Source organism: Montipora capricornis, chromosome 6, assembly GCF_036669925.1.
Source record: "Montipora capricornis isolate CH-2021 chromosome 6, ASM3666992v2, whole genome shotgun sequence".
In the NCBI taxonomy this organism is placed as follows: domain Eukaryota; kingdom Metazoa; phylum Cnidaria; class Anthozoa; order Scleractinia; family Acroporidae; genus Montipora; species Montipora capricornis.
In genome coordinates, this window is record NC_090888.1 from 42,820,015 (window position 1) to 42,832,617 (window position 12,603).

The window sequence follows — 12,603 nt, forward strand, 5'->3', positions numbered from 1 at the left end:
ACAATCTTTTCATTTTGAAATCCAGCTCCTGTTTTGACGTAACAGGAAAGGCAATTGCAATGGCCAAATGAGATTATTTAAGAATGCTCTCACGTGCGGGACATTTTGGGAATGCTTCGATGATTGGTGGATTGTGAGGAAGTCAGTTTTCACTGAACAATGAACAGATCACTTACTGAAGTAAACACTTAACACAAGAAGGAATAAAAACAAACGCGTCACAAAGACTATCAGTGATAATTTCGACAGGAACAAATTCTTTTCTTTTCATTCACAAACAATTCCTAAATGAGATTATTTAAGCTCGACAACGGTAGGAGGAATTAAGTCATTGCAAACCAGATACGCCGAGGTAAGTTAGTAGTACAAGCATAGCTTTTCTCTTTTCAGTTTTTAAAGTAAAGCCTTGCATTAGCATATTTTGTTTCCCCCCTTTAAACTAAGAATCGCTTAATACTAAACTGTACTTCCTTGTTGTTAAAATCAAGTGAGAAATCCAGTGCCGGCTTTTCGTTGACAAACTTTTAGTCGTTCTACTCATAGTTCATATACCGTGATCTCACCAATCTCGACTCCAGAGCTCTTCTGCGCATTACCGCCAGAGAGAGAAGAGCTCTGGGGAACCCTGATACCAACGCTTGTGAATGGTTTACAACTGGAACAATGAAAGCGTTTGGAATTGGCCAATTCAAATACGTGCGGAAAATTAAACTTACAGTACGGGAAGCACGGTTGGCGGGGAAATGGATGAGCCACTATTTTCTTCTGAGAAGAAAATAGTGGCTCTGCCGAAAGCGAAATTTCGAAACAGCGGTGTAAAGAGTCGCTTAAAACCTCTTGTTGCTGTAATCCTACTTAAAAGGTCTTCGACAGCATAGGATTGTTCAGGAAAACAGGAAAAAAAGAGAATCTTGTTGAAAAATTAAAGGATATAGGACAAATCGAGGTACAGGAGGGAGACGTAAATATTCTTCCAACGAAATTTTGCAGGAAGTGTTTCAGAAAGATTGCAAGGCTAGCAAAGGACTTGCATGCTTTCAGACACATATGTCTGAAATCAAAACAAATACAGGAGATAAACATAAACGCGTGGACGAAACCCGTATTCGCCAGCACAATATATATACAACCCGGAGAAGAAAATTAGACAGTGCGGCACTTTAATAACACATAAGCCGATACAGGAAACAGGAGATCCGTGGACTTGAGATTACGAACCTCCCTGTTTCCATGTGAAGAGCAAACTCCTCAGAGAGAGACCCTACCTTTTCCTGCTCTTGAGAAAGCTACCACTAGCACCAGAGAAAAGCCGCAGGCCTCCGAGATATTAAAAGCTGGTGGTTTACGAAATCCGGAGATTTGTGTTATCATTGCTTTACCTGTTAATTTTCCTCCCTTTACAGTTGTCCGACCGGCAATATTTTTGAGTTTTGAAAGAATGGTAATGAATAAGTAAACTTATTTTAAGTTTCAATTTGTACTGATATGCATGTGAACAATGGCTTTTACCCGTTCAGATTTCCAGTATTAACCTCAGCGCCAGAGTAAATGGGTCAGTAAACGTGACATTTCAACAGAAAAGGCTCTGCTTTAGAGGAAATTGTTAACACCAACTCTCTACTCGTTTCTACATGCATCCTGCCACTAGACTCTTTCTTCGCCATGAAACTTTATTAGATTGCCTCTCATTTTATAAATTCGGAAACTCATTTGTGACGGTAAATGAAAAAAAAAAGGACAGGGGACGGGCTACCTTAGACAGACTGTGTTTTTACCAGGCCGTTTCTTTTTGACCCGACCCTCTGTCATGCGAAAACTCTTTGCCCCCATAAACTGAAGACCCAACCTTTTTAGTTCTGCCCCCTCCCATTCAACTTTGCAATAAACAACACTCCCTTACTATGGAAGTTCAATGATTGATAATGAGCAGTGATACTGACACATGGCAGCATAATATATTGCTAAGAATCTTCTTTATCTTCTTTAAAAGTTAAGGCATGATCGTGGAAACGCTTTTTTACCCAGCTCTCCAAATCATTCTCAAAAGCCAACCTAACAGTGGTCATTTCAAATCTTTTGAATTCTGTGCAGTGGAGAGTTTCAAGAGACTTTGCCAAAGAACTTCTCAAAGTAGAAAGCATTTGAGAACAATCAAGCTTAATCCCTTCAGCAAATAGATAACCAGTGTCAAGCCTTATGCGTAAGAAGTCATGGAGAGAAACACGTCTGTAGGAGCTCTAGAGGGAGTCAAGTGGAGTAATATTATGCAGGAAATGAAGGAATTAGGCGAGGTGTTAGGCTTTATAGCAATGGTGGCTACACCCAGACTTAAGAAGAATGTTGACGATCAGGTTTCTCCAGTCTGCACGATAAACCACAGATTGCAGGAATTGAGCCTTATGCAGAAGATTGCTACAATTATTCTGGGAATGGGACACAGCAACAAAAAGGTTAAACTTATGAAAAATTTCTTTATTGCAATTTGTAAACGTTTCTGATTGTGCAAAGACAACTTACCGTTCACAAACAGGCAACCGGTCTCAGTAGAAGTATTAAGGGACAAATAATAAAGTGCCGGTAAAGTATGGATTAAATGGCAAGCCCTCTTTTGGGGCAAATTTGCTGTCTCCGGTCGATCCTAGAAACAACTAAAGAAAGAACTAAACATTTCAGTCATCTTTTATCGGTTTTAATACTTTCAACACATTAATTTGTTTTAATTATAAACCCCGTGGTTTCCTTCAGGTCTCCTCGCCATTTAATTTTTTTTTCCCGTTAAATCTTATATTACCTCTGCTATAAAATGTTGCATATATGGCAGAGAAAAAATGAGAAAAAAAATGAATTGATTTGTTCTGTTTAATTAATACAGACGTTTGAAAGAATGAGGAGTCTGAGCATTTGCCAGTCAAGGGCCAATTACTTGAAGACCATGGACACTATTGGTAAACCTTTTGAACACTTCTCTAAGCAGAGAACAAAGTGGGGAAAATATATTAAAGTTCCAAGGATTTATATCTGATTAACAGAATTAGCATAAGATGGGTCATGATCACAAATCTTGAGAAGTGCATGAATATTTAATTTTCATTATTCACTGTCTTTCTTTGCAGGTGATGGGCTTGTACAAAAGGTTCGAGAATTTGTGAAAAACCAGAGACCACGCATTGCAGAAAAGGTAATTAACGATATAAAGAAGGAGTAACCCAGTTGAGGGTAGTTTGTGTGAGTTCCAATACATAAAGTAGCAGAAAACTCGAGATCGCTATTAGGAAATTGCTTTCAGCAGATTTATCAGATTTTAATAGAATTTCCTTGTCCGTACATTCTTGAGCCATTCGTTCTTTGTCTAAAGGCGATTACTGCTCTTGGCTAGAAAACAATTAGGCTTATGACTCTTGCCTTTTTTAGCTATTTGCGAGGTGACTTTTTACAGACCTAACGTGCGCGGCACGTACATTTCATAAGTACGTTATATGAGCTCTAATCTATTTTCTGTTCACCTCATCCAGTTCCCTCAAGATTTTAAAGTTACTAATGGCGTACTGATAAGAACTTTTAACTTGCAATAAAGTCTTCTGACTGAAACAAGGATTTACGATTGTGCCTGTTTAGTGGCAAGCAAAACAATTTCAAATAAGAAAATTAGAAGATTTTTTGAATGACGGAGCACTTTAAAAATGATGTGAATGCGTGTTCAAGAATAATGTGAACGTGTGCAAAAAAATAAAGAAAAAAAAAAAAACAGAAAAATTGAAGGCTTGAAGTACCATCAAATATGAACATGTAGCATGACAAAGATATTCAATGATGTCATCAAATAAAGTCCTACTGCTATTCCATATTTAACAATTAACGAAGCCTAGCAGGTGATCAGTTCTGTTGTAAAGCACGGATAGAGCACGAAAGAAGTGTAGGGAAGACACGAGTCTTTTCCCTACTTCTTTATGCACTTTTCCGGCCTACTTCTTTGTTTGTTTTATAATAAATAATTTCTTAATTTCCTCATGGAATTTTCCAAATCTTACGAGTGGCCGGCGTTAGCCGTGCATCTGTACCCGTCATAAGGCACGCTAAAACAAACCAATCAGAATCCGTGTTAGGATGGTTCAAAACAGTTTATTGTTTAACACGATCAAAGCTATCAAAATGTGAAACCGTCAAAAGTAAAGCTTTCACAAATTGAAAGCAGGTTCGAAATTCAACAAAGCTAACATGCGAGTGAAAGTATTTTTACAGTCTAAAATCCAGTATGGAAAAGCAAATTGTTCAGTAAAGTCCGGCTGAATTTTTGGTCATAAAAACCTGGCCCGGGTTGCTCGAAGCACGGTTAGCACTAACCAGCGTTACATACACAGTAACCATAGGAACCTGTAGGTTTTGATACCTCTTATCAAACGGTTAGCGCTAACGTTAACCAGGCTTCAAGCAATCGGCCCGATAACGTTATTGACATGACAATTGAAAAACAAGCTGCTTAATACGTGTCGCTGGTATTTATATATAACAAACTGTTCCTGCGTTGTCTTATGTAACATTTATGGGAAGAAGACACAACGGAACATTCTTTAATTGGTAATAAGGAATTTCCTAATTTCCTCCCACATTCAACCAAAATTCTCAGAGAACTTTAGTTTTCAAGTCAGCCGGGCATCTTACTCATAAAGCACGCTGTTTAAACAAATTAGAGCGCGCGTGATATTGAAACTTTATTATAATAAAATTTTTGCAAAATGTTCTAAGTGGGTAACTTCCAATTTTGTTGAATTACAAATATTCATCTTCTATTCTTATTTGTACTTGCGAGAACGAGTCCCCCTTTCTTTTTGCAGAGTCACGTCTTAATCCAAATGTTAAGCAAAAAGATCAACAACTTGCCACTGGACGAACCAGCAGAATGTGAAGAGCTGATTCGACAGCTGAATATTCAGATATCGACAGTGGAGGATGCTGTTGAAAAAGAAAAGCTGCTTCAAAAGCTTAAAGCTGTCGCCTTCTTTGGACTGGAAGCAGACTTAAAAAGAATGTTGGCGAAGAAAGGGTTGCGCCTTGAATCCCTTAACCTCGTAGTAAAATATTTGACCAATGTTCGTGTACTTGCTAAATACTTTCATAAAAATGAGAGCGATCCACAAGATGAAGATGGTCTAGAGAATGTACGCAAACGACTGGGGCCTGATATCGAGGTGCTTGGTGGACTCAGTGCGGTGGGAATTGATGTGTCACAGGAATGGGTGAAAGCTCTGTGCAAGAGAGCGCCATCCCTTCTGGCGCTTCCACGTCTTTCATTGAGTTCTCTGGAAGATTGTTGTAAAGGTGCCGAAAAAGGAGATATGGATGAAGTCTACAGATTGATTGAGTATGCCGAGTCCCAGAGGTCACAGCTAGCCGACATTTCGCAAGATCGAAGGCTCGTGAAAGAATACAGAGATTCTAAAGCCTTGGACCAAGAGAATCTGACTAAGGCCAGGGAATTGATGACCGAGGCTAAAGCAATGGCGAAACACCAATTTGAGCAATTAAATGAAATCCTGAATGTTCTTGAGCTTCCTGGAGATTGGCTAAAACCGAAAGGAGTTCTACCGGAAGAACTGCTAAAACAACTAGATTACATCTCCGAAGAGTGCAGCAACGTCGTGGAGTCAGGAGAGACTTATAAAAGTGAGTTAGAGGTCATTGCCAAAGCAAGCGGAGGAAAGGCGCTTTGTGGAATCTATCATTCTGATTACGAAGCACCCCAGCCAGCACAAATACCATTGTTTTTGCTTCCAAAGGATGTAAAGTTAAACAATCCCAGCACTGCACAAGAAGCAAAATATCTGAAGTTCTCCAAGAAAGGAATGGCTTCCGAGTACGCCCGAATAGTGGAGTCAACAAGTATCAATGTTGGAATAGGAGTGGCTGGATTCTACGACACCTTTGTGGGAGAGTTCCAGGTTGGATATGGGCAAGATCAATATTCTCAGTCAGATCAGACAGCCACAAATTCGAAAACCAGTGCATCTGTCCTCCAGTACATTCGCACCGCTAAAAAGAATTTTCGGTTTGATCCGTACCAGTTGATTATTTCCTTAACTGCCAGAATAATGGCCAGGTCCATTGTGGATAGCGCAAGTGATGCCGAAGTCGAGCAATCTGCTCGTTTTTTTATGAAGCGCTACGGGAGCCATTATCCCGCAGGAATACAGAGCCTCGGCGGAGTGTTCTTCAGCATCGCTGACGCTGAAAGTAATAGTACCAAAGATACATTTAAATTGACTGAAGCGGCTGTGAATCACCTGAAGGCACAAATCAGCTATGGTTTTCTTGGCGGAGCATTTGAGATTAGGACAAGTGGCACTAGTGAGTACGCCTCAAGCACAGTTCAAAACAGGGGGCGTCAATTAGCGAGTAGCGAGAGCGACAGTTTTACCTATTCTGTGAAGTCAATGGGCCCTCAAGCAACAAACCCTGCCACATTCCACAAGCTGCTATCGTATAATTCCACCTGGGCCCTGATTGACCGTGGAGAATGCCAAAGCTTTATACCTGTTTGGGAGTTATTTTCGAATCTTGGCGGAGAGTTTAAGGAAGTTGCTACAGTTCTTCAAAGAACCTGGAGAAAAGACGAAGCCGAGAGAAAAACAAAGTTGGAGGCAGAGCGCAAGGAACGAGAAGATGCAAAGAAGAAAAAAGATCAACAGAAAGCGAGGGAAAAGCAACTAAAAGATGCCAGGGAAGAATTGGCCAAGATAAAGGACGAACATCTCAAAAGGGTAAGACACCAAATAATTATGTTATTGCCAATGCTACTATATTGAAGTGCCACACGGAGGAATTCTTCAAAAGGGTGAGGACGTTATGTTCTTCGCTTAGATTCTTGTTTTGCGTCACAATCTAACTGAAAAGGTGGCAGCTGTTGTCTTTTGTCCAAATTTGATTCTGCTTGATGAGAGATGCCCAACCAAATATACAGAAAAGGATTAATACATTACAATCCAAGACTAGTACGTATACAGTCCAGCACAAATTTACGAAGAAATAATCTCGTTAACATAGTTGTATTGAAAAGAACTAGTTAACGTGGAAGGTTAATTAATGCATGCAGATACCAATCATTTTAAAAGTCTGCCAGGAATATCTTTGAAATAAGCCTTGATTCCTAAATACAAAACTAAAAATCCTAAAAGTGTACTTTCAAATTAGAAATGTTTTGAACTTTGATCGTGTGATTGAGCGATATTTGTAAAAAATTTAAATGATCAGATGATCACAAACTCGTTTTTTCCCTTTTTCATCCCATCTATCCTAGATCAGACAAGAGTTCGCGCCCTATATTGCCGTTTGGTACGATTGAAAGAAATCGTGAATTTCGCATGCTGGAAAACAGTTCAGTAGACTAAGATTTTTTACGTGGTAAATAAAGCTCTCATCCCAATATCAAATCCTTAATATTGACTTATTGATGTACTTATGTATTGACATAGGACCGAGGATGGATTAAATTTGGATTTTGGCCCACAAATGGAAAGCTCTTTTTTAATCAAACTTCAATGTCACACTCAGACGCGTACGAAAAAGCCACTGAGCTGATCATGCGAGACCCTGAGCACAACATCTGTGAAATTACTTGGTTGGTCGGATGTGGTCACATTTTAAAATGCTGGAATACCTCAGACACAACACCAACAGCCTATAGATTCTGGTTAGGGGTCCCCTGGCTAGGAGTCAGTCAGGTTCTGTTCTTCAGTGAGCTGCTCTTTAAATGGAAAGATATTGTGCCCCTGCGAGGATAAGAAAATGAACACCTTAAACAAACTTGAGCAAAATGGATCGGAAACTTGTGATCAGACGAATGACAAGATAAGTTGAAATGTAACCATCACCATAGGTGCTACCATGTTAAAAAAAATCACTTCCTTTTTGTCTTCAGAGTTTGAAAGTGTATTACTTAAAACCTGACTGGCAAAATTTTGTGCTTTGATTTTTATTCAAAGGCTGTTTACTTTGAGTGTAAGTGTTGGATTTCACGGTCCGCCATTACTACGTTTAAAACTGACCGATTGGACCTCAGAGGATTGGATCTAGGGAAAGTGACGACATTCATTCACTAGCTCAAAATTCAGCTTGTAAATGCAGCTTATTCTATATGCAAAACACGAGTTTAAAAGTCTAAAATTCGCTGTATTCACAAATGCCACAATACAGTTCATTTTGGGGAGTTATTTGCATTAAAACAATGGATATCCAGTTCACCAAAGCATGGTACAGTCCCAAGAGTAAATAACTTGTGTTGTTTTTAGCAAAGAGTCCCCCAAAACGTATTGCATTATGGGAATGGGAAAGTAGCGAATCCCGAAACTCCCGTGCTGCATGCTAATTTAGACGTGTACACACTCGTTGAATTCTTACACCATTGAGAGCGTCTTTGACGTCATTTCTCTTCGATCCTGCTCACTCAAGATTTTAAAGTTAGTAATGGCGAACCATTAAATTGGAAAATGCCTGTTAAAATAAACAGGTACCTTTTTGAAATCAAGGCTTAAAACTTTGGTGACTTGATGTTTACTTAACATAGTTTTGAAAAAAAAAAAAAAAAAAGATTGGTTAGTTTTGGAATAGGCCGAGCTCGATATATCAATATTCATCCTGGATACGAGGCTCATAAGTCTCGAGGGAGATTTCTAAAGTAAAGAATAAATTATTCACATTTAACCATAAAGCTTCGTAGCCATGTGTGAATACTTATATATCGAACGTGGCCTATTGAAAGTACCTCAACTAAGTTACAGTTCAGAGACCCTATTCTTAAAGCTCCACACTTTGTGTGTGCATTTAATCTTATAAGGGACGGACCATTAGAAAAGTGATTGGGGGGGGGGGGGGGATTTTCAGCTGGTACGATTTTTTTTTCGCGCAATGAAACCGGGTGAAACCCCCTGCACGAATTTTTTTAAAGACAAATATTGCTTTTTTTAACAGAGAAATATTGATTAATTATCTTTTTTTATGATTTATAAATTATTCTACACTCACAACAGATTAAAGGATACAGGCCACTTTTTAATGCAAAATCTTTTCGAAAATGTACACACAGTGAGAGAGGAGGAAGCCATTTGGAGTGGACGGGAGAGGTTATCCCAATAACCTGGTGGACAAAATCCTCTCCGAAGTTAAATTCGAAGAAAGAAAGAACGCTCTTACACAAAAACAAAAAGCGCACAAGAAAATTCTACCCTTTGTGACACAATTTCATCCATCACTGCCATGTTTGAAAAATATTCTAACGGAAAAATGGCATTTAATACAAAACCAGCCGCTACTTAGAGAGATATAGAAATGAGATCTCTTAAAGAAATGGGAAATCGCTTAACGACATGCTTGTTAAAGCAAAACTGTAAAGGCTTTTTTCAACACAATGGGCACATAGCGGGAGTCACGCAGGTCTGTCAACCCCATTTCAAAAAGAATGTTTTGAATAAGAATTATTCTTAAAAGACACTGGCAAATATTATATAATTATTAAATAAAAGTCACAATTGGACCCTCCTTCTGCATGAATTTTTTTTCTTTACCTTCTTCTTTGCGTGAATCTTTTTTCTTGGCATTTTCCCTTGCATGAATTTTTTTTGGTTTTTTCCCCACCTCCCCCATCACTTTTCTAATGGTCCGTCCCTAAGTGTAATGGTTGCCCTGCCATCGGAATGGCGTAAGTTCTTGAAAACACAATTATCATGGCACGGAGCCCATCGACTTACGTTAGTTTAATTTAGTTTAATTTATTCGCCACAATTCATAGAGTGGCAGGGGAGAGGAACAGAACGTTCGTCCCAATTGACACCTAACCCCTGTATCCATAGATCAGACTACAACACCGGGAACTCCATATGCATGCCCTACTCTTCTCGAATAGTGTGTCGGTTCTTTAACATCCCGCAGATTTTATATATACCCAAGGGTTGTGAGACGGGACCTCCGGCTTATAGTCCTTATCCGAGAAGACTTGAAAGTCTAACCATTTGCAGATGTCGTTACAAAGGTAGCACTTTCTCCTCAGTTACCCTGAGACCCTGAGTGTTGGTCCGGCCGGAGTTGAACTCACGACCTCCCGCGTGACAGCCTGGTGCTCAGCCAACTTAAACCACCAGTGCGCGGTCAACTCAAATTAAACTCGGTTATCAAACTCGGTTATATTTAAATGGCCAAATTTTACCCCACCTACAGCTCTACTAAGTATAATGCTCGATTTAGATTGGAAAAAAATGGCTTAGGATATTGTGTTGCCCTAGGTACAAAGGCGCCTGATTTTTAATACAAACTTCTCAACAAATGTTTGGTCACGAACCTTTTTGAGAAAAAATGGTATCATATCTTCTCCAATCTGCTCTTTCTGGTGAGAGACTGAAGAATATCTTGAACACATTTTTGTTTCTTGCCATTATTTTGAAAGATTTTGGGCAGAGGTCATAAAATGGATGCGTAATGTAGGTGTCCAGATTGATTCTTTTTGTACACTGAGACGTAATGTTTGGTATATATTGATTACAATGATGTCTTCGTTAAATCTTGTTTTGTGTCTAGTTGTTCTCCAAAAACAAAAACAAAAATGTCTATTCCTGCAGGTGTAACAAGACTAAACCATCCATTACAGTGATAAGATTAAGTTAGTCCATAAGCTTGAAATGATGACTGCTACATCCAGTAACAAAATAGGGCAAGTATAATGAATATTCAGCACAGATGTAATTCTACACATGGTAGTAGTGAAAAACCGTTTTGGCAGTAAATGGGTGTAACTGCGGGGTTGCCTGTGTGTTTGGGTGTGTGCGTGTGTGAGGACAATGCGCGGGCATTTTAGCGATAGTTTGAGGGGGTATGTATATGCAAGTATTGTAATCATGTGAATATTAGACGAGCAATTAAAATGTCAAAATAGCCAAAAAATATGTACTTCATACAAGGCAAGTAACATAGGCCTGGTATTAACTTCATTAAAGTTACTTTGTAAAATGCGGACTTTTTTTTCATACCTGTGTTGGATAAAAGCGTCAGCTCGATATTCAGTGTTGCTTACTTTCATGTTCAAACTCTGATCTTTGAAATGTGCCGGAATCTTTAATATGAATAATCAAAGTTGACTTCATTAATCATTCGATTTTCCTTGGAAGCAACTCGTGTATCTTTAGTGTTAGTATTTTTACTATCCCTCACTTGATTCAAGCCTAATGCGAGCGCTTTTAGAGACAGTAATTGTTTCAAACCGCACGGGTCAAGTAGACGATAGCGTATTCCACCAAATATTTCTTTTCGAGACAAAAAAATCATAGTTTGGAAGACTACTTTGCGTCGACATTCTAAAGAGTCAAGGGCCAAACCTGCCGATTTGGCAATGCAATTACCTTGATTTGCACAATTCGTTATCCCTCATGGTAGAATAGGACGCTAATTAGGTGATCACGTGGGATGTACGGATCAAAGCAAGCAATAGGCAGCGGCTGTAAATAAAAATTCTAGAGTCTGTGACAAAATTCCTTGGAACAGTGTATGAATATACAGATCTGAAATTTTTGCGGCTCACTCTCACCTCCCAATGTTGTCTGCTTGCTTTTTTCTGAGCCCATTTGGCAAAACAATATTGTGGTAGGGCAAGGTGTTGCAAAGTGTTTCAGCATTTTTGTCCGAGGCTGTAGTTGTTATTGATATTACGGGTATTGTATCAGCTCAAACCTCTTCTTTTATTTTTACAGTTTAAACCAGTTGTAAGTCAGTGAACAGTATGATCTGTCAAACAGACGAGTAAGTTGGAGTGGGTGTTGTGGGAAAAAAGGAAAACGGTAAAAGGGCAATAAGAAGAAGTGTCGTATCGGGGTACGAGACTTGAAGTTCTTGAAATTACAGCCAAAAAATGGAATAATTTGTTTGACTTCAGTTAATACTTGCATTTGTTAAGGGAAAGATAAGCACAGTAGTACAAAGAGGCACTTTAATTCAAGGGAGAGAATTTTCCGAAGTTTTCTAGATTTTAAGTAAAGGTTAAGGTCTCACCTGTCAATAGCAAAGAAGTATGTAAAAAGATCAATATTTCCAGAGATAGAGGTAAGATTCCAATTTCATTTTGATTGACAGCATATGTAGACTATCCGAGCGCCATTCGCGGGAAACATCAAATAATCATTTGTCTTCACTCGCAAACGTTTGAAGTATTTGTATATAAAAGCACCATAATCTACTTTTTATGACATTAAATCGTATTTTAAGGAAGTATTAAGCAATGAAGACCCACAAGCCACGTGAATATCTGAGGTCTGGTGCTAGCAATAAGAAAAAGAGAAAAAAAGAGAACATACGGCTGAAGGAGCCAAGAAACATATGAGTGATGCGAAGCAGGGTAGACAAAGGATCATATTATCAGAACTGGCCTTCAGACTCCTCTGACGAAGTATATAGGCGAATAAATTGTCGTAGTATCTGAACAAAAATCAATGGAATTCAAGAAGTGCTTAATCCAGATCTATCAGTAACACTGCCAGTGATTGAAAATAAACGCACTAGTCTTGTAGCGATAAAGTAATAAGACCAAGGCAAGAGAAAATGAGGTTTTTCTTGACCAGGGGCATTTCCAAG

General features: G+C 38.9%; 1 protein-coding gene across 1 annotated transcript; it reads left to right on the forward strand.

The window, feature by feature from the left end:
- Positions 1-259: 259 nt before the first annotated feature.
- LOC138050533 (uncharacterized) lies at positions 260-8,817 on the forward strand. The gene is made up of 6 exons (XM_068896858.1): positions 260-352; positions 2,092-2,450; positions 2,873-2,945; positions 3,114-3,178; positions 4,833-6,755; positions 7,467-8,817. Exons 2-6 carry the CDS (start codon positions 2,211-2,213, stop codon positions 7,773-7,775), a joined length of 2,610 nt encoding a protein of 869 aa, XP_068752959.1. The 5' UTR covers positions 260-352; positions 2,092-2,210; the 3' UTR covers positions 7,776-8,817.
- Positions 8,818-12,603: the final 3,786 nt, after the last annotated feature.